Below are 22,813 nucleotides of genomic sequence, written 5' to 3'. Positions count from 1 at the left end.
CAGGTACTGCACTGCAGTGGTTTGTATCATATCTATCTAATAGACTCCAGTTTGTACTTGTAAATTGAGAGTCCTCTTCACACACTGAGGTTAATTATGGAGTTCCACAGGGTTCAGTGCTAGGACCAATTCTGTTTACACTATACATGCTTCCCTTAGGCCAGGGGTCAGCAACCTTTAACACCCAAAGAGCCATTTGGACCCGGTTTCCACGCAAAAGAAAACACTGGAAGCCGCAAATACTTTTTGACATCTAAAATGAAGATAACACTGTATATATTGTTTTTTACTTTGTGTGAACAACTAAGGTGTGTTGCTTATGAAATCCATGAAGTGCTACAGAGAAAATTACATTTTATTTATGTAATTAACACATTTTGAACTCTTAAAGAAATATAACAAAAGGAAAGACGCCCAGCTGAACTAAAATGATCCATGTAGCAAAGAAAAACTGCTGTGAGCCGCCCCCCTTATATCGCCTTTGGGCTTTTGGAGCCTTGACCTGACTTTTAAAAAAATAACTGAAAAAAAGCACTATGCTGCTGAAAAAATGAAAAATAGATATTTACAAAATTCTGCCTAAATATGTATTTTACCTGGTTAATGTGTGTGGCAGGGCGTGGTCTGCAGCGCCGCTGCAGGGTGGCGGACAAATGGAAGAACGCAGTCTTTCATATTTGTTTAATATGTGCGTTGAAGGACATGTCCTGGTCAAAAATGACTCCAAGGTTCCTCACAGCATTACTGGAGGCCAAGGTAATGCCATCCAGAGTAAGAATCTGCTTAGATACCATATTTCTAAGATTTTCAGGCCGAGTACAATAACCTCAGTTTGATCTGAATTAAGAATTATGAGTACAATATTCTTTTTTTCTGTTAAATAACCTCAGAAAGCAACTGTCAGCACCTTAAAGTTTAATGTGCTGGTAGAGTAAGAAGTCATATAGGAATATCTACTTTTGAAGCCAAGCCAAGTCTAACAAACATTCACCATTACATGAAGTCCTCTGCTGAGTTAGCTTTCAGTGTTTGTTCATTTTTGAGTGCTTTGTGCCCTGTTATACTGCAGTGAGATGTTAAACAAAGTGTTGTGGTAATTGTTGTTAAGGTGTATAAAGTGTGTGAATGATATTATTAGAGGCTAAGCGGGTTTATCTGTCGCTCTAATATGGTGTCGGATGCAAAGTTAGTTACAGTTTATGTAGTCTGAGAAAAATGTTTGAAGAGAACACAAATTGTTGCAAAAGAGAGTCTGTGAAAAGTACTCAGCTAATCAAACATGTAAAACAGTTGAAGGATTTCTGTAGGTTACAAGAAAAAACACTGATAGTTGACACTGACAGTTGGTCGGCAACTTTCCTGTGTTGATCAGTGTTTTTACCAGTCATTTTGTTTTCATAGAAAAAAACACACACCCTCCTCTGCCATCAAATCACTAAAGATATTTAAGTTTTTATATAAAATGTGTGTCATTAAAAACGTGCCGTTGAATCAGCTAAGTTTGGAGCTGTCACAGTTTTCTCACCACTTGCATTCAGTGTGAAATTGGGGCACAGGATATGTCTACTTTCGAGCTACACATACTCATGCTGAGCAGTACTTAAGCTCATTTCAAATTAATCTCAAGTCATCCTCTTCTTCTTTCTATCCTCTGTTTAAGGTTTGATATATTGTAGTTTTATTGGCTGCAAGTTTAAAGTGGGTTACAGTGAAATGAGGAGGAGGTGATGGGCAATGGTGGATTGCCAGAATGTATAAACTCAATGGGGACCTCCAATCCTCTCGACTATCACCTCCCATGATGGGCAAATTGAACAAGTTTGGTGCGTTGCAGTTTTTTTTCCCCCTTCTTTTGGCATGGGGAGGTGTATATGAAGCTTTGAACAATGACACACGGGTGGGCATGTTCTAAAAGAATCCCTGCTGAGCAACTAAGCCAAGCCCCAAGCTTCAACAGAGCGTGTGGGTGAGGGCTTAATCTGGCAACCTACGAGCTGCAACCTTCCAAACCAATGTTGGAATCACAAAGACCTGCATTGTCTCAACCGAACCTACCATCTGTGAAAAATTGCAGAGACCCCCTGCATGGTATCTGATTTAATGGTGTCAGTACACGAGTTTACAGACAAAACCTCTTTATCTGATCGCAGAACAAGAAACACTTTGTTCAGAGTGTGTTTGTGGAGTAATTACATGTTGCTGATAATGGGGGCTCTCACCTCGAGTTGTTGTTTATCTTTGTCATTGTCTATGGGTTTATCTGTGGACCTGGTACTCTGGACCTGGAACAGTTTATGGCGTGGAGGACCAAGTCCACACCGTAGATTATGGTGATGGATTTATGATGTCATTCATTGGTTTGGACTCAATTGGTGTTTTGGCTGCTGCTGTGGAAATCAAAAATAGCCATATTAGAAGAGAGGGTGAGTTACATACAGTTAAAAACTACATAATCAGTTGTTGTTTTCCTTGCATGCACCATAATGACGTCACGCCTCCTGCCGAGTAGCTCTGGTGTCAGCTTGTCATGCTCCTCCTGATTTTTCTCTCTATGATTTCTATGATAAATCAGTGCAGGACATGTCCCAGAGCAAGACTGCTGCAACACCTGGACAAGTTGAGATACTCTTCAAAAACCTTCCTTTTTTTTTTTTTTTTTTTTTTTTTTGCCTGTCCCGTTTGGCTCTTTTGCATCAGAATTGTTGTCTAAAGGCAAAGAAAGATACCCAACGGATTTACTTTACCAAACTGACCATCCCAGCCTTGCCGTAATGGTCCATTTGATTCACCTTTTATTGTTTATTTTATTTTCACTTACTGAATACGGGACAGACTTGACTGGGGGAAAGAAGGGGAGAAAGAAAGAGGGAAAGAGAAACAGCTGAGAAGAGGGACGGGGGAGAAGGGCAAAAACCAAAAACCAACAGAATGAGCAGAAAAAAAAAAAGAAATAAAAAATGCATATATCGATCACCTGGGTCACCTGCTGAGAAAGAAAAAAGAAAACAAGCAGAAGAGAACAAGAGTAATAGAATAAACAACATCACAATGATATATGGGAATATGACAGTAAATACTAAATGTTAAACATTATTGTGCAGCACATAAGATCAACAGAACACAGTGTGCTTTGAGGTAGGAGCCAAAAAGGGTGTAGTTTGTGGGTGTGATCACCCGTGTGTACACCTGTGAGCATGGACGCGCTTGTTTTTTTTTTTTAAAGGTTCCTTCATGTAATGATCTGCTAGAGGGTGTGGGGGGGCCACAGCCCCGTCCTCCAGGGCATGAAGCAGGTGTGGAGGAGATCAAAACTCCAGACATCCAGAGGCCCCCAGAACACAAGAGACCAAGGAAGACCAACAGAGGGGCAGCTGCGCCACTGTCCCAGAAAGAGCTGAGGAGAGTCCCAGATGAGGGCTCACTCAGCAGCCACGGAGCAGAAGCCAGGGGGGGTTGCAGTGACGCGCCCGTGAGCTCCGCCGGCAGCCAGCCGTGCCTGAGTGACCGAGCCCCAGGCCGAGAGGCCGGGGGCACCCCACCTCCGAAGTGGCCCGAGCGAGCCCCAGGCTCCAGGCCCCGATAAGCGGCCGCCAAGGAGTGAGCCGGTGTGTACCCGGACGCCCACCCCCAGACACAAAGAACCACCAACGCACCGATGTCAGAGGGAGTCCGCCACTGGCAGGGGAAGTGGTGGTAGGGGGAGATAGGCCTCCAAACCTTGGAGCGCCTGAGATGTCCCCAGAGAGGTGGCGCCTGATACCCAACCTGACATATAGACACAGACATACAGGCACACACAGACACAAACATCCATTCCCACCCTCATGCTCTCATATGCACTTACTCCACACTCAACCAACGTGGAGACAGACATAAAGAGACGCTGTACACACAATCACACTCCCCAAGCGTACTCTACAAACCGGGTCTAGGTACCCTTGCCCCTGGAGGGGGTAACTGCACCCAGACCCAGGTGGTGTTACCCTTTTCCCTGCGGTGGGGGGAGGCAGACCGCCCCGACTCCGCAGCATCAGGGAGGCCCCACACTCCAGACCGCAGTCGGACGGCCAACTCCTCCTCCTAGCCCCCCCGCTCCAGCAGGTCGCAGAGAATGGGGGTGTGTGAAGACTCCAAACCTCCCTCCACCCACTCATTGTAGTGTTGATGCATGTGTGTTCTAAGGTGCATTTAAAACCCAGGAGGGCATGGAGCTACCTGCCAGAGAGCAGCAGGTAAGCGCATAGCCCCTCCTGCTAGCCCTCAATGTCTACATGTATTTAACCTTGAGAGGTGGGCAACGACGCCAGGGGTGGGGTGTACACCCTGATGGTACTTTGGATTCCGTGTATCGTGCCCACCCCCAAGATCCTACATGTATGTGTAATGAGAGTGTGAGTAATGTGAATGTCTAAGTTGTGGGATAAAATTGAGGCAGAGGCAGCCAGAAGGGGACAGGGGGGGGGGGGGGTAGCCTCCTCTGCACCCTGGTGACATACCCCTACTCCAAGGCCCTGCATGTGTGGGTGGTTGTGGTGGAGCGGGAAGAGGGGGGCAGCTGGAGATGGGGAGGGAGGGAAGGGAGGGGCAAGTGACCCCTCCCTGGGGCCAGCTCCCCCGCTGACCCCAGTAGGCACCCCCATACTCCGCGACCCGCCAGGGAAAGGGGGCCCAGGCCCATCCAGACCGGGGCCCAGCGCAGCAGCGCCTCCCAGCCCCACAGAGTCCTGGAGATGTAGGCATTGCAGAAATTATTTCAACCATGTGCAATGAATTTGCGGTTTTGTTGTCTGAAAGATGGGCACTGTTGGGAAGGTTACTTTTAAAATGTATTCCACTACAGATTACAGATTACATGCCCCAAAATGTATTTTGTAGCGTATTCTGTTACGTTACTCAATGAGAGTAACGTATTCTGAATACATTGGATTACTTAATATATTATGATGCTTTTTACAACTACATGAATGTCCTATTGCTGTGTGATTTATTACTGAAGGTTACTCTCCATACCAACACCAACTACATGTTTAAATCTTAATATAAATGTAAACCGTAGTAAAGGGACCTCTGGCTAATACGTCGGGTTCGTGTCGGGCTCGTAGCTGAAAACTAGCTTTACTTTGTTGTCTGGGTCAACTTTGCTAGCGGGAGACAGAGAGAGGCGTTGAAAGGCTGCTGCAACCGAACTTTTTCGTTCGGAGGAAAACACGAACACAGCGTACAGTCGAGTCTTAATAGCATACTTACAGCTGGGCTCGTCAGGCTCTCTTTTTGGCTGCAGTGGTTATTATTATATTTACATGCTTCCAGCTCCCGTTTCTGCTCCGTGACAGCTCGTACTTTTCCTTTTTCTCCCTCTCTCGCTCACAGACACATCACGGGTATAGCAGTCCATTCTCCCTGCAGCACGGACTACACTGCCCATCAGGCTGCATTGTTTAGGGCGATGCCTGTAACACTCTGCTATTGCCTTCACATTTAATCATTTCAAAATGTATTTCTTCACGTCATTATGAGACGTGAGATTGAGGCACGGGCATTTCAGCCTCTTAATGCGTTTTTGTTTGGGTTTCCACCGGCGTGGAATTACCAAACATAGAGAGGGCACAGCCTAACATATGAAACAGGAAAAGGCCGCCGTGTAATCCATTTATTTCAACAAAGTAACTGTATGCTGAATACCACCTTTTTAAACTGTAACTGTAACGGAATACAGTTACTCATATTTTGTATTTTAAATACGTAACGGTACATGTATTCCATTACTCCCCAACACTGAAGATGGGTGCCAGGCCTGTGATCACTCACAGTCAAATCACAGTCCATATTCAAAGATATCAAGACTTTGATAAAAATGGTAATGGATAAGCTCAAGCTCAAATGCGATATGGCAATTAACTGTGATAAATTAATACATTTTCCCAATCTGTCTACATACATAGATATTCGCATTAAACAGAAATTCTCCTTAAATCCTTACATTCAGAGTCCAGCCAGAACTTCATCGATCTGAAAGAAAAATTCTCAACTTCCTCCAAAATTGCTGCAAGACAACAATTTAATTGCAAAATGACATATGCATTATGAGCCTTGCTGTTATATACAAATATAACCAAAATACAACCAGTTGGTGGGAGCTGACTGTTGTGACTCTGACTGCAAAGACACACACTGGAATGAGCAGATTGACTGAGACTGATTACAGTGTGTTGGTATTAATCTGTGTTTACGTTAAATGAAAATTATTTGTAAACCCTCAACAATCTGTGATTTTTGGGGACCACATGACATAAGAGTCCATAAGTTGCTTTTGGAGCCAGACTCCAGTGGTCATCAGACGACCTGCAGTTTTTGGCACTTTGGCTTCATTTTGTAGCTTCAGAGGTTGTAGGGTGGTTCAGATAAACACTGGCTTCTCTGTCTAATCAGAGTTGAGGTAATGAAGTGAATCTGTTTGCTTGTACTCGACCTCCGTGAGACATTGCTTCCTGACACTACACGACAGAGCGTGGCTGTCTCTGCTGCTTTGGCACAGCCATTCTGTGAATTACTGATGCATCTGTTTGAATTCCTTTCTGGTCTGTTCTATCAAACTATTTGTATGCAAGTGAAACTCAAATGTGAAAGATTACACACGCACGCACGCACGCACGCACGCACGCACGCACACACACACACACACACCCTGTTTCACTTGACAGCCTATTAGTAATTTTAATTGTTCAATTAAGCTGAAGGTTGAAACAAGACCAGACTGAATTTTTGGCCCAGGAGAACAGCAGCTAACACTTATTGTCCTTCCCTTTTACCTGTTGTACAGTTTACTGACGACAATGTTCCTTAAATCAATAGATAATTCAATTCAATTCAATTTTATTTATATAGCACCAAATCACAAAAAAGTCGCCTCAAGGCGCTTCATAGATACAGAGAAAAACCCAACAATCATATCACCCCTATGATCAAGCACTTTGGCGACAGTGGGAAGGAAAAACTCCCTTTTAACAGGAAGAAACCTCCAGCAGAACCAGGCTCAGGCTCACAACTGCTGCGACCAGTTGTGGTGAGAGAAGGAAGACAGGATAAAGACATGCTGTGGAAGAGAGACAGAGGTTAATAACAGATATGATTCAATGCAGAGAGGTCTGTTAATACACAGTGAGTAAGAAAGGTGACTGGAAAGGAAAAACTCAATGCATCATGGGAATCCCCCGGCAGCCTACGTCTATTGCAGCATAACTAAGGGAGGATTCAGGGTCACCTGGTCCAGCCCTAACTATATGCTTTAGCAAAAAGGAAAGTTTGAAGCCTAATCTTGAAAGTAGAGATAGTGTCTGTCTCCTGAATCCAAACTGGAAGCTGGTTCCACAGAAGAGGGGCCTGAAAACTGAAGGCTCTGCCTCCCATTCTACTTTTAAATACTCTAGGAACAACAAGTAGGCCTGCAGAGCGAGAGCGAAGTGCTCTAATAGGGTGATATGGTACTACAAGGTCATTAAGATAAGATGGAGCCTGATTATTTAAGACTTTGTATGTGAGGAGCAGGATTTTGAACTCTGGATTTAACAGGAAGCCAAAACAGGAGAAATCTGCTCTCTCTTTCTAGTCCCTGTCAGGACTCTTGCTGCAGCATTTTGGATTAGCTGAAGGCTTTTCAGTGAGTTTTTTGGACATCCTGATAATAATGAATTACAGTCGTCCAGCCTGGAAGTAATAAATGCATGAACTAGTTTTTCAACGTCACTCTGAGACAGGATATTTCTAACTTTAGAGATGTTGCACAAATGGAAGAAAGCAGTCTTACATATTTGTTTAATACAGGGAGTGCAGAATTATTAGGCAAATGAGTATTTTGTCCACATCATCCTCTTCATGCATGTTGTCTTACTCCAAGCTGTATAGGCTCGAAAGCCTACTACCAATTAAGCATATTAGGTGATGTGTATCTCTGTAATGAGAAGGGGTGTGGTCTAATGACATCAACACCCTATATCAGGTGTGCATAATTATTAGGCAACGTCCTTTCCTTTGGCAAAATGGGTCAAAAGAAGGACTTGACAGGCTCAGAAAAGTCAAAAATAGTGAGATATCTTGCAGAGGGATGCAGCAGTCTCAAAATTGCAAAGCTTCTGAAGCGTGATCATCGAACAATCAAGCGTTTCATTCAAAATAGTCAACAGGGTCGCAAGAAGCGTGTGGAAAAACCAAGGCGCAAAATAACTGCCCATGAACTGAGAAAAGTCAAGCGTGCAGCTGCCAAGATGCCACTTGCCACCAGTTTGGCCATATTTCAGAGCTGCAACATCACTGGAGTGCCCAAAAGCACAAGGTGTGCAATACTCAGAGACATGGCCAAGGTAAGAAAGGCTGAAAGACGACCACCACTGAACAAGACACACAAGCTGAAACATCAAGACTGGGCCAAGAAATATCTCAAGACTGGTTTTTCTAAGGTTTTATGGACTGATGAAATGAGAGTGAGTCTTGATGGGCCAGATGGATGGGCCCGTGGCTGGATTGGTAAAGGGCAGAGAGCTCCAGTCCGACTCAGACGCCAGCAAGGTGGAGGTGGAGTACTGGTTTGGGCTGGTATCATCAAAGATGAGCTTGTGGGGCCTTTTCGGGTTGAGGATGGAGTCAAGCTCAACTCCCAGTCCTACTGCCAGTTTCTGGAAGACACCTTCTTCAAGCAGTGGTACAGGAAGAAGTCTGCATCCTTCAAGAAAAACATGATTTTCATGCAGGACAATGCTCCATCACACGCGTCCAAGTACTCCACAGCGTGGCTGGCAAGAAAGGGTATAAAAGAAGAAAAACTAATGACATGGCCTCCTTGTTCACCTGATCTGAACCCCATTGAGAACCTGTGGTCCATCATCAAATGTGAGATTTACAAGGAGGGAAAACAGTACACCTCTCTGAACAGTGTCTGGGAGGCTGTGGTTGCTGCTGCACGCAATGTTGATGGTGAACAGATCAAAACACTGACAGAATCCATGGATGGCAGGCTTTTGAGTGTCCTTGCAAAGAAAGGTGGCTATATTGGTCGCTGATTTGTTTTTGTTTTGTTTTTGAATGTCAGAAATGTATATTTGTGAATGTGGAGATGTTATATTGGTTTCACTGGTAAAAATAAATAATTGAAATGGGTATATATTTGTTTTTTGTTAAGTTGCCTAATAATTATGCACAGTAATAGTCACCTGCACACACAGATATCCCCCTAAAATAGCTCAAACTAAAAACAAACTAAAAACTACTTCCAAAAACATTCAGCTTTGATATTAATGAGTTTTTTTGGGTTCATTGAGAACATGGTTGTTGTTCAATAATAAAATTATTCCTCAAAAATACAACTTGCCTAATAATTCTGCACTCCCTGTATGTGCGTTGAAGGACATCTCCTGGTCAAAAATGACTCCAAGGTTCCTCACCGCGTTACTGGAGGCCAAGGTAATGCCATCCAGAGTAAGAATCTGGTTAGATACCATATTTCTAAGATTTTCAGGGCCGAGTACAATAACCTCAGTTTTATCTGAATTAAGAAGCAGAAAGTTAGCGGCCATCCAGGTCTTTATGTCTTTAAGACATTCCTGCAGTTTAACTCATTGGTGTGTGTTATCTGGCTTCATGGACAGATAGAGCTGGGTGTCATCTGCATAGCAGTGTAAATGTATGCTATGTCTTCTAATGATGCTGCCTAAGGGAAGCATGTATAATGTAAACAGAATTGGTCCTAGCACTGAACCCTGTGGAACTCCATAATTAACCTCAGTGTGTGAAGAGGACTCTCCATTTACATGCACAAACTGGAGTCTATTAGATAGATATGATACAAACCACTGCAGCGCAGTACCTGTAATACCTACAGCATGTTCTAATCGCTCTAATAGGATATTATGGTCGACAGTATCGAACGCTGCACTGAGGTCTAGCAGGACAAGCACAGAGATGAGTCCACTGTCAGAGGCCATAAGAAGATCATTTGTAACCTTCACTAAAGCTGTTTCTGTGCTGTGATGAGCTCTGAAACCTGACTGAAACTCTTCAAATAAACCATTCCTCTGCAGATGATCAGTTAGCTGTTTGACAACTACTCTTTCAAGGATGTTTGATATGAAAGGAAGGTTGGAGATTGGCCTATAATTAGCTAAGACTGCTGGGTCTAGAGATGCTTTTTGAGTAAAGGTTTAACTACAGCTAGCTTGAAGGCCTGTGGTACATAGCTGATCATTAGAGATAGGTTGATCATATTTAAGATCGAAGAATTAATTAATGGCAGGACTTCTTTGAGCAGTTTTGTAGGAATGGGGTCTAAAAGACACGTTGATAGTTTGGAGGAAGTAATTATTGAAGTTAACTCAGAAAGATCAATTGGAGAAAAAGAGTCTAACTTAACATCAATGGTACTAAGAGTAGCTGTAGATCAGTGGTTCTTAACCTTGTTGGAGGTACCGAACCCCACCAGTTTCATATGCGCATTCACTGAACCCCTCTTTAGTGAAAAATAAAATATGATTTTTTTCAAATTCAAGACATAGATATGTTTTTTTATTGGTACACAAAATGAGCCGTGCATGTCACGGTGGAGGCTCTGCTGAACCCCTGAGACCGACTCACCGAACCCCTAGGGTTCGATCGAACCCAGGTTAAGAACCACTGCTGTAGATAATATTACATCTGTGAGATGATTATGAGTCATTTTTTCTCTAATGATTAACATTTTATATGTGAAGAAGTTCATGAAGTCATTACTAGTTAACGTTAAAGGGATGGTTGGCTCAAAAGAGCTCTGACTGTTTGTCAGCCTGGCTACAGTGCTGAAGAGAAACCTGGGGTTGTTCTTATTTTCTTCAATCAGTGATGAATAGTAAGATGTTCTGGCTTTGTCGAGGGCTTTCTTATAAAGCAGCAAACTATTTCTCCAGGCTAAATGATGATCCTCTAAATTTGTGACACGCCATTTCCCCTCCAGCTTACGAGTCATCTGCTTTAGGCTACGTGTTTGAGAATTATACCACGGAGTCAGGTACTTCTGATTAGAGACCTTAGTTTTCACAGGAGCTACAGTATCCAGAGTCGTACGTAGTGAGGAGGTAAAATTATTAACTAGATAATAGAAATTTTCAGTTCAATTCAATTTTATTTACACAGTGCCAAAGCACAACAGTTGCCCAAAGGTGCTTTAGATCCTACAATAATACATACAGAGAAGAACCCAACAATCATATGAACAATTACACCATAGTGAAAGCTGTGTCTGTAAAATTCTCCAGAGAATACAAACGTCTCCAGCTCCAGCTTTTGAAGCTTGTCCCATTCAGATGCTGTGTCATTTCAGTGCGGGGGAGTTCTTCTACCTCTTATTTTGATTCCATCACCACCAGGATCAGCTGCTTTCTTTGGAACTGATTGTCCTGACCTTCAGTCACAGGTGTCCAGGAGCTGCTACTTGCCTCCGGTTGGCTCTGTGTCCTGGTGGGGTAGCATAGAGAGACAAAGGTCAGGTCACTGTTTTGACCTCTTGAGCAAATTTATCCCCCTTGTGTGTCTTAAATGCCTAATCAACCTTGACATACTTTTACTCTACATCTAGATTGCTCAGCTCTTTCAGTTGGTCCTTCAATTAAGTTCTGTCAAGCCGATCTCTTATATGGGCCTGAAAATATTATAATAATAGTTTTGTATTCTTTTTCTCTCAGTATGTCCATGTGGAGATCAAGTTGGTTGGTTAACAGTTGGTTCTGTTAACTAATTTGTGTTCTCATCCACACAGAGTTTGCCTTTTATTTTAAGTCTATATTCAGGATAAATATTCAAGTCAATAAAGTTTAAGAAAAAAGTAAAGTCTAAATTCATGTCAAAAGGTACACCCTCTTTCAAGTCTAAGGGTTTACATATCAGTACAGCATAAAAATCACCTGTTCCTTAGCCCCTTGAAGTACAGATTAACTAAAATCATGAAATATTACACTGTGCTATTAATTACTGAACAAATATTAATGCAGAAACTGCAAAATCTAAATATCCCCATACTACTTCTATGGGAATTACGAGGGAAAGTAACAGCCAGGTGCTCATAATAAAATGCATTAGATAAACTGAACATCAATCAAGTCTGGCCACCTCTAATAAAAGCACACATTTTGGCAGTTTGCTCGTCTGGGGCATTTAGGTGTGTGTGTTAATCTTAATGAGCAAGGAGGAAAGATATTAGCAATTATATTAAGGAAGCAGTTGTTGGTGTCATCAGTCTGAGATTGATAGGCACCAACCCTATAACCCTTTCCAATCTGGGAAAGGCTGTGCGGCCATTTTGAAGTCCATTCTACAGTAAGAAAATGTTTCACAAGTGGAAAACTTTCAAAACAGTTGCTCATCTTCCCAGGAGCTGATGTTCTGGAAATTCATCTCAAGCCCACATAGCAGACAGGTCTGGCCCAGATCTAGTGTCAAGAGTGTAACTGTGGATGAATGTAGTTAGGAAGCACTCAGTTTAGAGAAAGTGTGTGATTGGGTGAATGTGGCATGTTGTATAGAGCACTTTCAGTAATCCGGGACAGTAGAAAAGCGCTATATAAGAATCAGTCCATTCACTGTCTGAACAGAGTTTCGTCATGTTGCTTTTGCACTGTTATGTTCCAACACATGTTGTTCTTACATGGCTTTATTAAGGCACACATTAGGCTGACATTTGGGGCCAGAGCTGAAACTGTTCTGGGCCAGCACAGGGGCAGCAGTGTGTTTGCAACTGGCCTTGTGCTGGCCCATGTGTGGGCCACCTCTGGGCCACCAAAGGGCCGTCATTCTTTGTGGTATGTGGGCCATGTGTAAGCACATTGTGTGGGCCAGATCCGAGCCATGCCAGTTTTGCTATGTGGGAGGTCAGCAAGACTCAGAGAAACAGCGAAAAGAGCAAAAGTCCACAATCCTCGGTTACCATGTTACTGTAAATGTTAAAGCTACAGTACAATTACAAAAAGAGAATGGCTTTTTTTGGAAGGGTTGCCAGGAGAAAGCCACTTCTCAGTTAAAGAACATGGTAGCATGGCTTAAGTTTGTATACATTTCACCCACACTGGATTCTTTTAAGTTGTTCCTTTGCTAAAGGTTATCATTGGGGCTGGATCAGTTGACTCGGAATCCTCCCTTAGTTAGGTTGCAATAGGCTTGGGCTGCTGGAGGCTTCACATAATGCACTGAGCATTTCTGCTCCTCTCACCTTGTGTTTTTACACCACTCTGCATTTAATTATTATTAATCGCTGGTTGTTTTACAATGTGCCTTTTGTCCTGTCTTCCTCCCTTTCACCCACAACAAATGGCCCCGCCTCTCCCTGAGCCTGGTTCTTGTGAGGGTTTCTTCTGGTGAAAAGGGAGTTTTTCCTTCCCACTGTTGCCAAGTGCTTGCTCATTGTCTGATTGATGGGGCTTCCTCTGTATTACTGTAGGGTCTTTGTCTTACAATATCAAGTGCCTTCAGGCAACTGTTGTCGTGATTTGTCGCAATATAAATAAAACTGAAAATCCAATTTATTGGTTTTAGTTGCAGTTGTTGAGTTGCCATGAACTCCTCTGTATACCATTATTGTATACATTATACCAATTATAACATTATTTTTAAAAAGTGTTGACCAAAATTCCAAATGTGCTCATTTTTTTCATTCATTTTACCCTCACTGTTTTGACTGAATAATATTTATCGTGTAAAATCTTCCATAAGACCTTGTGTTCACTAAAACCTTGTTAATCCAGCAACATACAAAATCTTGAAAAATCAGGCCGTATCATATCTTAAAGTCAGTTGATCCAGAATGCTGCAGTGGCAGTACTAGCAGGGACCGGAAAGACAGACCATTATTCTCCATACTAGCTCTTCACTGGCTTCTGGTAAAATCCAGAATCAAATTTTAAATCCTTGTCCTCATATGCATTAAATAGGCAGGTCCGATTGCATCTTAAGGAGCATGCAATATCATATTATCTTGCAGGTAAGGTGCAACACTCTCTCACTACAGGCTGCAGAAAAGTACAAGCCTTACGCCACCAGGCTCATCTCCTGTGGAAACAGCTCTGAGTTTGGATTCAGGAGACAGACACCCTCTCTACTTTTAGATCAGTCTAAAAACTTCTGTTTTGTTTCTTTTTGGTAAAGCTTTTGGTTAGGGTTAGGGAGCCATCCATTAGTTTTGCTGGTATCGGCTATATCGGCTACAATCATTCTACCTTTCATGTGATGTGACTCCTCCTCAGCTCCAACTTATCCTGGTCAGTTGAACATAATCTCTGCCATTGCTGGATTCCACTCTGTTATATCTACTGTGTACTTCAAAAAACTGTTTAGTTCTTTCAGAGGATCTATCCTTACTGAACTGCATATTATTAAATTATGTCTTCTTTATCTCCCAGTTTTCCTGCCCCTCCCCCAACTGTGGCAGATGGCTGCCTCTCCTTGTTAAACGGTAGTTCTTTCTTACCACAGTCACCAAGGATTTGTTCATTTCATTCACAGCATGTCTTTATCCTGTCTTCCTTCTCTCACACCAACCGGTCGCAGCAGATGGCCCCGCCCCTCCCTGAGCCTGGTTCTGTCGGAGGTTTCTTCCTGTTAAAAGGGAGTTTTTCCTTCCCCTTGCAGCTTGCTCATAGGTGGTTTTCTGTATGTAGTATTGTAGACTCTACCTTACAATATAAGGTATATATACAATAATATATACAATATTCTCTCCAATGTAAAGGCTAATATTGTAGGGTCTTTATATTTCAATATAAAGTGCTTTCATCAACTGTTGTGTTACGCTAACTGCATATAAATAAAACTGTACTGAATGCATCATTTCCTATTATTGTCATGCTGTGCAGCTAATTGAGAAAATGACATCAAAACACGAGCTTTTTTTGCCCCTGTATCCTGGCATGAGTTAATCTAGCCCAGACAGCACAGATTTACACTTCCAAATTTGATCTGCCTCTGACACGACAAATAGACCCATTGAGGGAGTTGAACTGAGAAACATAAAAAAATCTCTAAAGATTAATTATAGTGGACTGATTATTTGAGAGGTGTTCCTTGCATCGACTGTCTGTTTGACACTGATTTGTGTTCCAAAGCCAATCAAATAAAGTACCTTTTTAACTGCGGAGATGACGGGAGGTAGCGGGTGCGCCTTTTCATCAGATGGGAAGTGTGAGGTGAGATGGATGACAAGGAGATGGGGAGGACGTCTGTCATTCATTCAAAGGAAATCTCAGTGCAGCAGCGCGCAGGGGCACTCACAGAGGACAGAGAAATATAGAGTGCTGAGAATCATTATCTGAGGAAGCTAGGAGAGAATGAGCAGATGGAAATAGGAAAGGGATGATCAGAACTGAGAAAAAGAGCTCAGCATTGTGGCTGGAGAGGCAGAGTGAGAAAAGAGAGGGAGGGTGAGAGAGCCTGAGGAAGAATAGAGCATATGAAAGCTTGTTGTATTAATGGCAAAGTAAAAAGCAGTCCGAGAATAAATTACCCGCTCTCCCTCGGGATTACTAATGTAATTATTTGAAAGAGGGTTCTCGTTAGAGTGTGCAGAGGTGTGGAAGACCTGCGGAACAAAACAGAAGACAGAGATGGAGCAGCAAGGGTTTAGCGACTGGAAATTAACTCGCTGCTCAGAGCTCCATAATTGATAGGAGACAAAGATACCTTTGATTGGAACCAAAGGAAAGAACCGGGACAAGAAAAGTTTCCTCGCTGCTCTTTTCTATTTTTTTTTCTTTGTCTACAACAAGAAACGTACAGCAAAGACAAAAGGGAAGAGTACAGGATGGAAATAAGGAAACGTGATCCACTGGTCACAGATAAGACTTTATTCAATCTGTGAAGAAACCAGAATGCTTAGAAAGAAAGGTACTTTACATGTCTCCAGAAGGTGTTGGTTCTTTTTCTCTTATTGTACAGTTTAAAAAAAGTCCCCAGCAATAATGGCAAAAATACAACACTATATGAACACTTTAATTCCAAAATGCTATACATCCATTCATCCAAACACCTAAGCATCCAGTACTGTTTGAATAAGAAAAATCCAGCAAGTAGAAATGTCAACAAGTTATCCTGCTTTCAAGTCTCAGCTGTCAGTCATTCTGCCCATGCTGGCTTTCCTTGTTTCAAAAGGTAAATATCTCATTTTGGAACAAAACTCTTCATATGCAGATTGTCTGAGTAGCAGAAGTCATTAACTTGTTTAAGCATGCCTCAGAAAATAAATCAAGAAATAGTACAGCACTTTTTTCCATTCTTGGATAAAACAGGAAACATAACACAGCTACTGAAGCAGAAGAGCATCAAAGTGAGAGACATCTAAATGAGGACTGGAGCTGGAGAGTCAGACCAAACAGACAGCTTTGCATGAAGCTTCCAGATGAAAGTTCCTCCCATCTCTTAGTTTTTAATAGTTTGTCTTTGTTCCTTTCTCGGAACGTTTCTTTTCATAGATGCTAATTAAGTTTGCGTTTTAAATGATGAGGCTGCTTCTTATAAAGTCTTGACGACTTTCACACAGGCAAAATGACCTAAACTGCATTTGTACAGAACTTCCTCTGTCTACATTCAAACTGTAATTATGTGCTGCGATTTACAGTATCCCTCGTTTCAGGCTGAAAATCCTCCTCTTGAGATGTTCACAGTCCTGTACTGTCTGAACATTTTGACAAACAACAGTCTCATGTTCTTCTTAGCCAACACAGCCAATTAGTGAAGTAGGAGTAGTTAATTATTTAGCGACAGGTAGAGAGAGACTCAAATATTCCTTCTTGTTCAGCTGTATAGGTTAAGGTGATTCAAAGCAGTGTAAGTACAGGTTTTGTTCAGAGGGCGAGCTCAAAGCAGCACACTATGACATTTTCTAGCATTTAGTGGAAAAAAGACATTATTTATGTTGGCCACAAAAACCAGCTGTTTAAACATTTTCTCTATACTGGGATGATGGACTGCCACTTCTCTATTAAATGAAATGTAAATCCAAGTTGGCATCTGCCTTGGGTAAATTATTTTTTACAAGGAAAACAAACCAAAAAAAAGCAATTTATCATCAACTACACTGGATTTTACTGGTTCTTCTGGTTTTAAATGAACTTTCTTATTAAAAAGTACCCATGTTCCGAACCAAAAAGCTGGGCCCCGGTTAAATGACAACAGGTCCAGCTAGGTCCAGATAAAACAAGTTTTTACAATGTCAAAAAATATGTCAACCAATATATGACATATTTAGTCAATATGCAAGAGCAAATGATGATGGAAGAGCAGTACTAACTAAAGATTAAGAATCTATGAAAGTGGTATAATCAGTGTGATAGACAGCATCAAATGGCAAAAGGACGTAGGTTTATCAATTATTTAAAGTTCCTTATTGCCCTGCTGAGATGAATGGAAATGAAAAATAAAAAATTACAATTAAAACGTGGATTTTAGAGAAGGTGCTAAAACTGTGCCAGGTTTGTGTTCTAACATGTAAACGGCCCTCCTACTGTTTTCCGCATTTTTGCGTTCCTTGGTGAGCGGTTCTGACCCCTTTTCCTGTCTTGCCAATTTGGAAGCATTAAGACGTCAGCTGCTGCAACGAACGCTGATGTGTCGAAAGAAGCGAGAGTACAGCGTGAGTAAACTGCAGCCCTGGGGAACATTCATACATAATGTCGGAGATCAAAGTGTGACGTGTTCTTGTTATGCTAAGCACATTCAGACTCTTACTGGGATCAGCCACATTCAGAAATAAAGCAGCGAAAGAAAATTACTGTTTTTTGTAACACAAACTGCTTAGAGACATAAAAGAGTTAATACTCACCGAATGGGGCTGAGCAGCTTCACAAAGAAGAAAATACTATAATAAGCGTTACATTACATTACTAAACAAACCAAATAAAATGTAACAACCACAAATTTCTTGACACATTTTTTTTGAAAAGCATAGCAACACTTGGTAATCTTCAAGAAGAAAAATTCAAGTTTTTTTCTTTACATTGACAAAGAACATTTACATTGATCAGTTAGTTACAGCTTTGCTTCTCTTGAAAAGTTGAAGATCCATATCTTCCATAATTAACATAACATGAGGAAGCATCCTACTCCTCCCAGGTCTGGTGACATGACTGTTCAGATTAGCTTATAGCACCTTTACGTTGCATGTTACCTGGTCTCCTTTGCAAGTCCGTGAGCCAGACGTTCCAGCCAAGGGCTAAAAAGCAACCGAGTCATTCATAGCATGAAGCATGGAGAGGAGGGAAAAGGAGGTGGAGGAGCAACATGGGAACTACGTGGAAGCAGGAATGGGACTCTGCCTTTAGTGGTTAAGAGGCTTACTGAGAGTTTCAAATGAGGCAAAAGGGAATCACGTCAGACATCTAGACCTCTTGTGCCCCCATACACTCACTTTGATTTCTCAAGCACAGACATGCTGGTGAAAAGAAAGAAAAAAAGAACACTCCAGCATGCTCCAGGCCTGAGGATGGGATCAAACAAGGAAGATAAGGGCAGTAGTAAAAGTTCTTAGTGGGAGGAAATTTGTAAAAAGATGGAAACTGATGTTCAAAAGTATGAAAAGCTTGGTGAAAATCCCCCAAACAAATGTCCCGTTAGTGCTGTGTAGCCGTGGTTCAGCTAAAACCGTCCCTTAGACGAGGCATTGGTCTTTTGCATTTCTGAGAGCAGCATCAGATTGTCAGTGCAGTAAAAGAGGATTTGAAGAATCGTCAGTTCGTTTGCATTTTACTGTCCTTCCATTAACCCTTGTCTCTTCTCTTTTAAAGTCCATGCTGAGATGAAGAAATGATGGCATATGACAGAACACAACAGTGTGAGGGAGCGTCCTCCTTCCCTCACTCGGTCAGCTTCACGATCAGATTCTCCGGACGTGTGCTGCACATGATAAACACACATCTGTGCAATATTTACAGGATTTGGTCCTTTCTGCCTGCTGCCTCACCTACCTCTCTTCATTTCTTTCTCCTTACTGATGGTAGGGGTTTGCAGATGAGATTCCTGTAGTCACGTAGTCCTGGGATTGGGCAGGTCAAAGACAATGGGCGGGTTCATGGGAAGGAAGTTCACGGTGCAGGCTGAGGCATTGATGAAAGTCGTTGTGCCATCTGTCATCATGCCATAACCTGAGGAGTTTTAAAAATGTCAGTGTCAATTTGATTTCTATAGGGCATTGGAAAGGTTGGCCAAAAAGAAAATAAATATAAATAAAATAAGACATTCAAAACAAATAGAGGTTACAGTTTATTCCAGAGTCTAAGACCCTGATCCCCTCTTTGGATCGGGCCCTTAGACTCTGGAAGCTGTAGTAAGAGGATCTGCCTATATGATCTCAGTACTATTTTTGGGTTATATAACTCCCTGAAAAGCCTTCAGCTGATCCAAAATGCTGCAGCAAGAGTCCTGACAGGGACTAGAAAGAGAGAGCAGATTTCTCCTGTTTTGGCTTCCTGTTAAATCCAGGATTCAAAATCCTGCTCCTCACATACAAGGTCTTAAATAATCAGGCCCCATCTTATCTTAATGACCTTGTAGTACCATATCACCCTATTAGAGCACTTCGCTCTCGCTCTGCAGGCCTACTTGTTGTTCCTAGAGTATTTAAAAGTAGAATGGGAGGCAGAGCCTTCAGTTTTCAGGCCCCTCTTCTGTGGAACCAGCTTCCAGTTTGGATTCAGGAGACAGACACTATCTCTACTTTCAAGATTAGACTTCAGCTGGTTTAAATTTGCTAAAACTGGAGTGATGTGGTTATATCTTCTAATACCTGTTGCCAAGCAAGCAATGGAGAGTGTTAAAGACTAAGCTAGAGAGAACAGCAATAGTCCAAACTACTAATGAAAAAGTTGGCAGATGTTTACAACTGTAGACACTAAAAACTAAGATTTCTAACAGTATGGGAGTAATGATAAGCAAGGGGACCAAGGGTTCCACCAAGGGTGTCAGTTAACTTGTCCAAAGAGTAGTTACAGCTTCCAAATCCAATAGTTTCTGTCTTGCTTTCATTTAGGGTTAGACAATTGTGTTAACCAGTCTTTCATGTAGACAGTTAAACCAAGGGAGCAGGGGGACAGAGACAGTTTCATACGGATGTAAGTTTGGATGTCATCAGCATAACAGTGAATATTATATTAACAGGGATCAAAATGGACCCCAAAGGGGACCCAAATGGACCTCTGTGTGCACCACACAACTCAGAACCTTCAAATCCTTCAGCTGTCCTGATTATTCATATGTAACTTTGGTTTTAGTTATTCATTTGGTTATTAATCAGACCTCCACGTTTAGGCTTTATGACACTGATTAAACTTGTCTACATTTTTCATTCAACCGTGGGGAAAAAGGACAAAAAGAAGAATTTAAATCAGTGACTCAACAGTTACTGGTATAAATATATGCTCCTTTCACTTTTTGTAAAACAGAAAAAAGGGACGATACTAACTATTTTATAAAAAAAAACAACGATGCAGACATTTGGGGTGGAGCAGTTTGACTCCCCAAATGGAAGAGACTTGGAAGCGTTGTAAATATACTCCAGGGAAACAAAAGTCTGAGAGTGCACCACAGGAAGAATCGTAACTGCGGCGGTCCAAGGGACAAATAAGAGATACTGCAGATCTGAACTGAAGAAACAGCTGCAAAACTGGAAGCTAGAAAGGCTCATGTGTTCTGAAATCCTGAGATTCTAGTTTGTGAAAATATATGCAGAGTGTGACACTAACTCCACTACACGTCTGCTTCAAAAGTGCATGCCTTCCAAATGGCAGACATTAAAGTGTTACAGTTTTTCAAGCATAAGTTAACTGCCATCTCTTAAAAAGCACTACATTTTAACGTTGTGCCGTGAACGTGTCATTTTCACCATCTCTTGGAACATTGCTTTGCATTTCTGTGCTGCTCCTTTCACATTTGGAATACATGAATACAAAACACGCTGAGGATCATTTCTGCCTCTCTGTGAGGCCTCACATTAATGAAGAGCACTGCTTTCAACCCATTTCTCCTCTTATAAAATCTGATCTAGTTTCTAATCTGGTTCTCTCTGATGTGGGACTCGTGCTCCAGGGGTTCAGTGCTGACCTGATAACCCTAAATAAAAAGCCACCCTCAACGCTGGGAGTGGGCCTCTTTGGCCCTGCTGGCCTGTATGAAATGCTGATAGAGATGTGGCCGCTCAGCCATTCTATGTTTTTTAAAACAAAAGTGTTTTGTGTTAGTTTAATCATTTAATTAGCATTTTAAGGTTGATGGATTTTCACAGATTTGCACTACCTTTATATGTTAACATGTGATTAGTTGAAATAAAACCCTATGGAACCACTGATACAACAGTTGCACGGCATCATTAGATGCTTAGTAAAAAAAGCCTTGTACTAATTAGCGTACTTCTTTTTCCCTAAACAGAAATTCCTCACATTATATGTGAGTTTGCATGTGTCAGAATTCTGATTTGAGTCACCTCATTTCAGTTTTCTCGATTTAGCACCAAATCACATCAACAGGCACCTCGAAGCACTTTATATCGCAGCTACAGACCTAAACAGCAGTTTTCTGTCTGCTGTGGTTCAGGCTGAATCAACCTTTGTCCAACTTGTAAATGTAATTCATAAATTTACCTTTAAAATTCTGTTTTCAAGTCTAATAATTCAAAGTAAAATTATCAGTGGAAATATATTTAAACATATTTGTGCATAAAATTAAATTCTAAATTGTTGATGTTTGGTTTTCTCTCTATTCTACAATGATAGCAGAGTAATGTTGCAGCCACACAGGTTACGTGATGCAACAAAATAACTTGTTTAAGCTGTTCCTTAAAGGCTGCTTACTATTATTATTATTAGTTAGCTACCAGAAGCCTACTGAGGGGCAGAACTAAGTGCTTGTAAGCTGTTTGGTCTGTAATTTGTGAACAGCCTGCGCTGGTCTAAAGAATATAACATTCAGAGTCCTCTCAGATCTGATTTTTCATTCAAAGTGATTCATTTTCCATCCATTCGCTTCCGCTTATCCTTTTCAGGGTCGTGGGGGGCGCTGGAGCCTATCCCAGCTGTCACAGGGCGAGAGGCGGGGTCCACCCTGGACAGGTCGCCAGTCTGTCGCAGGGCCAACACAGAGACGGGCAACCATTCACACTCACATTCACTCACAGATTCACACCTATGGGCAATTTAGATTAATCAATTAACCTATCCCCACAAACTTGTGGGTGATTCATTTTATATTTTATATTACCTTTAAATTATTGAATACACATAATTTAAATATCAACGTCCATTTAATTGTAGCGTTCATTACTGCATTAAACATAAAGTATTCGACAGCAGTGTAATTAGTCGTACCTTCATGAATGTGGCCGAAAACATGTAATTTGGGCTGAACTCTCCTCTGGACTGTGTTGAGCAGCTCCATGCACCCAACACGCTGCATCTTCTTGGGAACCCAGTCCAGGAAACCTGCACACAGAGACGTGAATCAGATACGCTGCCATGCTCACAAAGCTTATGAAGGTTTGTGGAAAAAAATCTGCAAAGTAATGCAGTTTTTTTATTTTATTTGGTCAGTTAGTTTCACGCCCCAAGGACCTCAACAGCTACAGGCCGGTGGCTCTGACATCCCACCTGATGAAGACCCTGGAGCGGTTGGTCCTGGCTCAGCTTCGGCGCCTAATAAGCTCATCACTGGACCCACTTCAGTTTGCCTACCAGCCTGGCATTGGAGCGGATGATGCCGTCATTCACCTCCTACATCGTTCCCTCGCTCACCTGGAGACCGCTGGAAGCACTGTGAGAATCATGTTCTT

The 22,813-nt window shown here is 42.0% G+C and overlaps 1 protein-coding gene and 1 pseudogene across 1 annotated transcript in view; one reads left to right on the top strand and one right to left on the bottom strand.

The window, feature by feature from the left end:
• The window catches only part of LOC146649069 (uncharacterized), a 75,981-nt pseudogene that overhangs the window by 46,112 nt on the left and 7,056 nt on the right, over positions 1 to 22,813 (top strand).
• The window catches only part of mpped1 (metallophosphoesterase domain containing 1), a 94,925-nt gene continuing 88,769 nt past the window's right edge, over positions 16,658 to 22,813 (bottom strand). Inside the window, exons 6-7 of the mRNA XM_085385720.1 lie at positions 22,353 to 22,466; positions 16,658 to 19,139 (exon numbers count right to left, since the gene is read on the bottom strand). Coding sequence (XP_085241846.1) covers positions 19,021 to 19,139; positions 22,353 to 22,466 — 233 coding nt within the window. The 3' untranslated portion in view covers positions 16,658 to 19,020. The remainder of the gene's footprint in view (positions 19,140 to 22,352; positions 22,467 to 22,813) is intronic.

The sequence above is a fragment of the Rhamphochromis longiceps genome, linkage group LG17, assembly GCF_057381845.1.
Source record: "Rhamphochromis longiceps isolate RC_006_pf linkage group LG17, R_longiceps_female_GT1.1, whole genome shotgun sequence".
NCBI lineage: Eukaryota > Metazoa > Chordata > Actinopteri > Cichliformes > Cichlidae > Rhamphochromis > Rhamphochromis longiceps.
The sequence above is the reverse complement of the archived record's forward strand: the minus strand, read 5'-3'. Positions and strand labels throughout refer to the sequence as shown.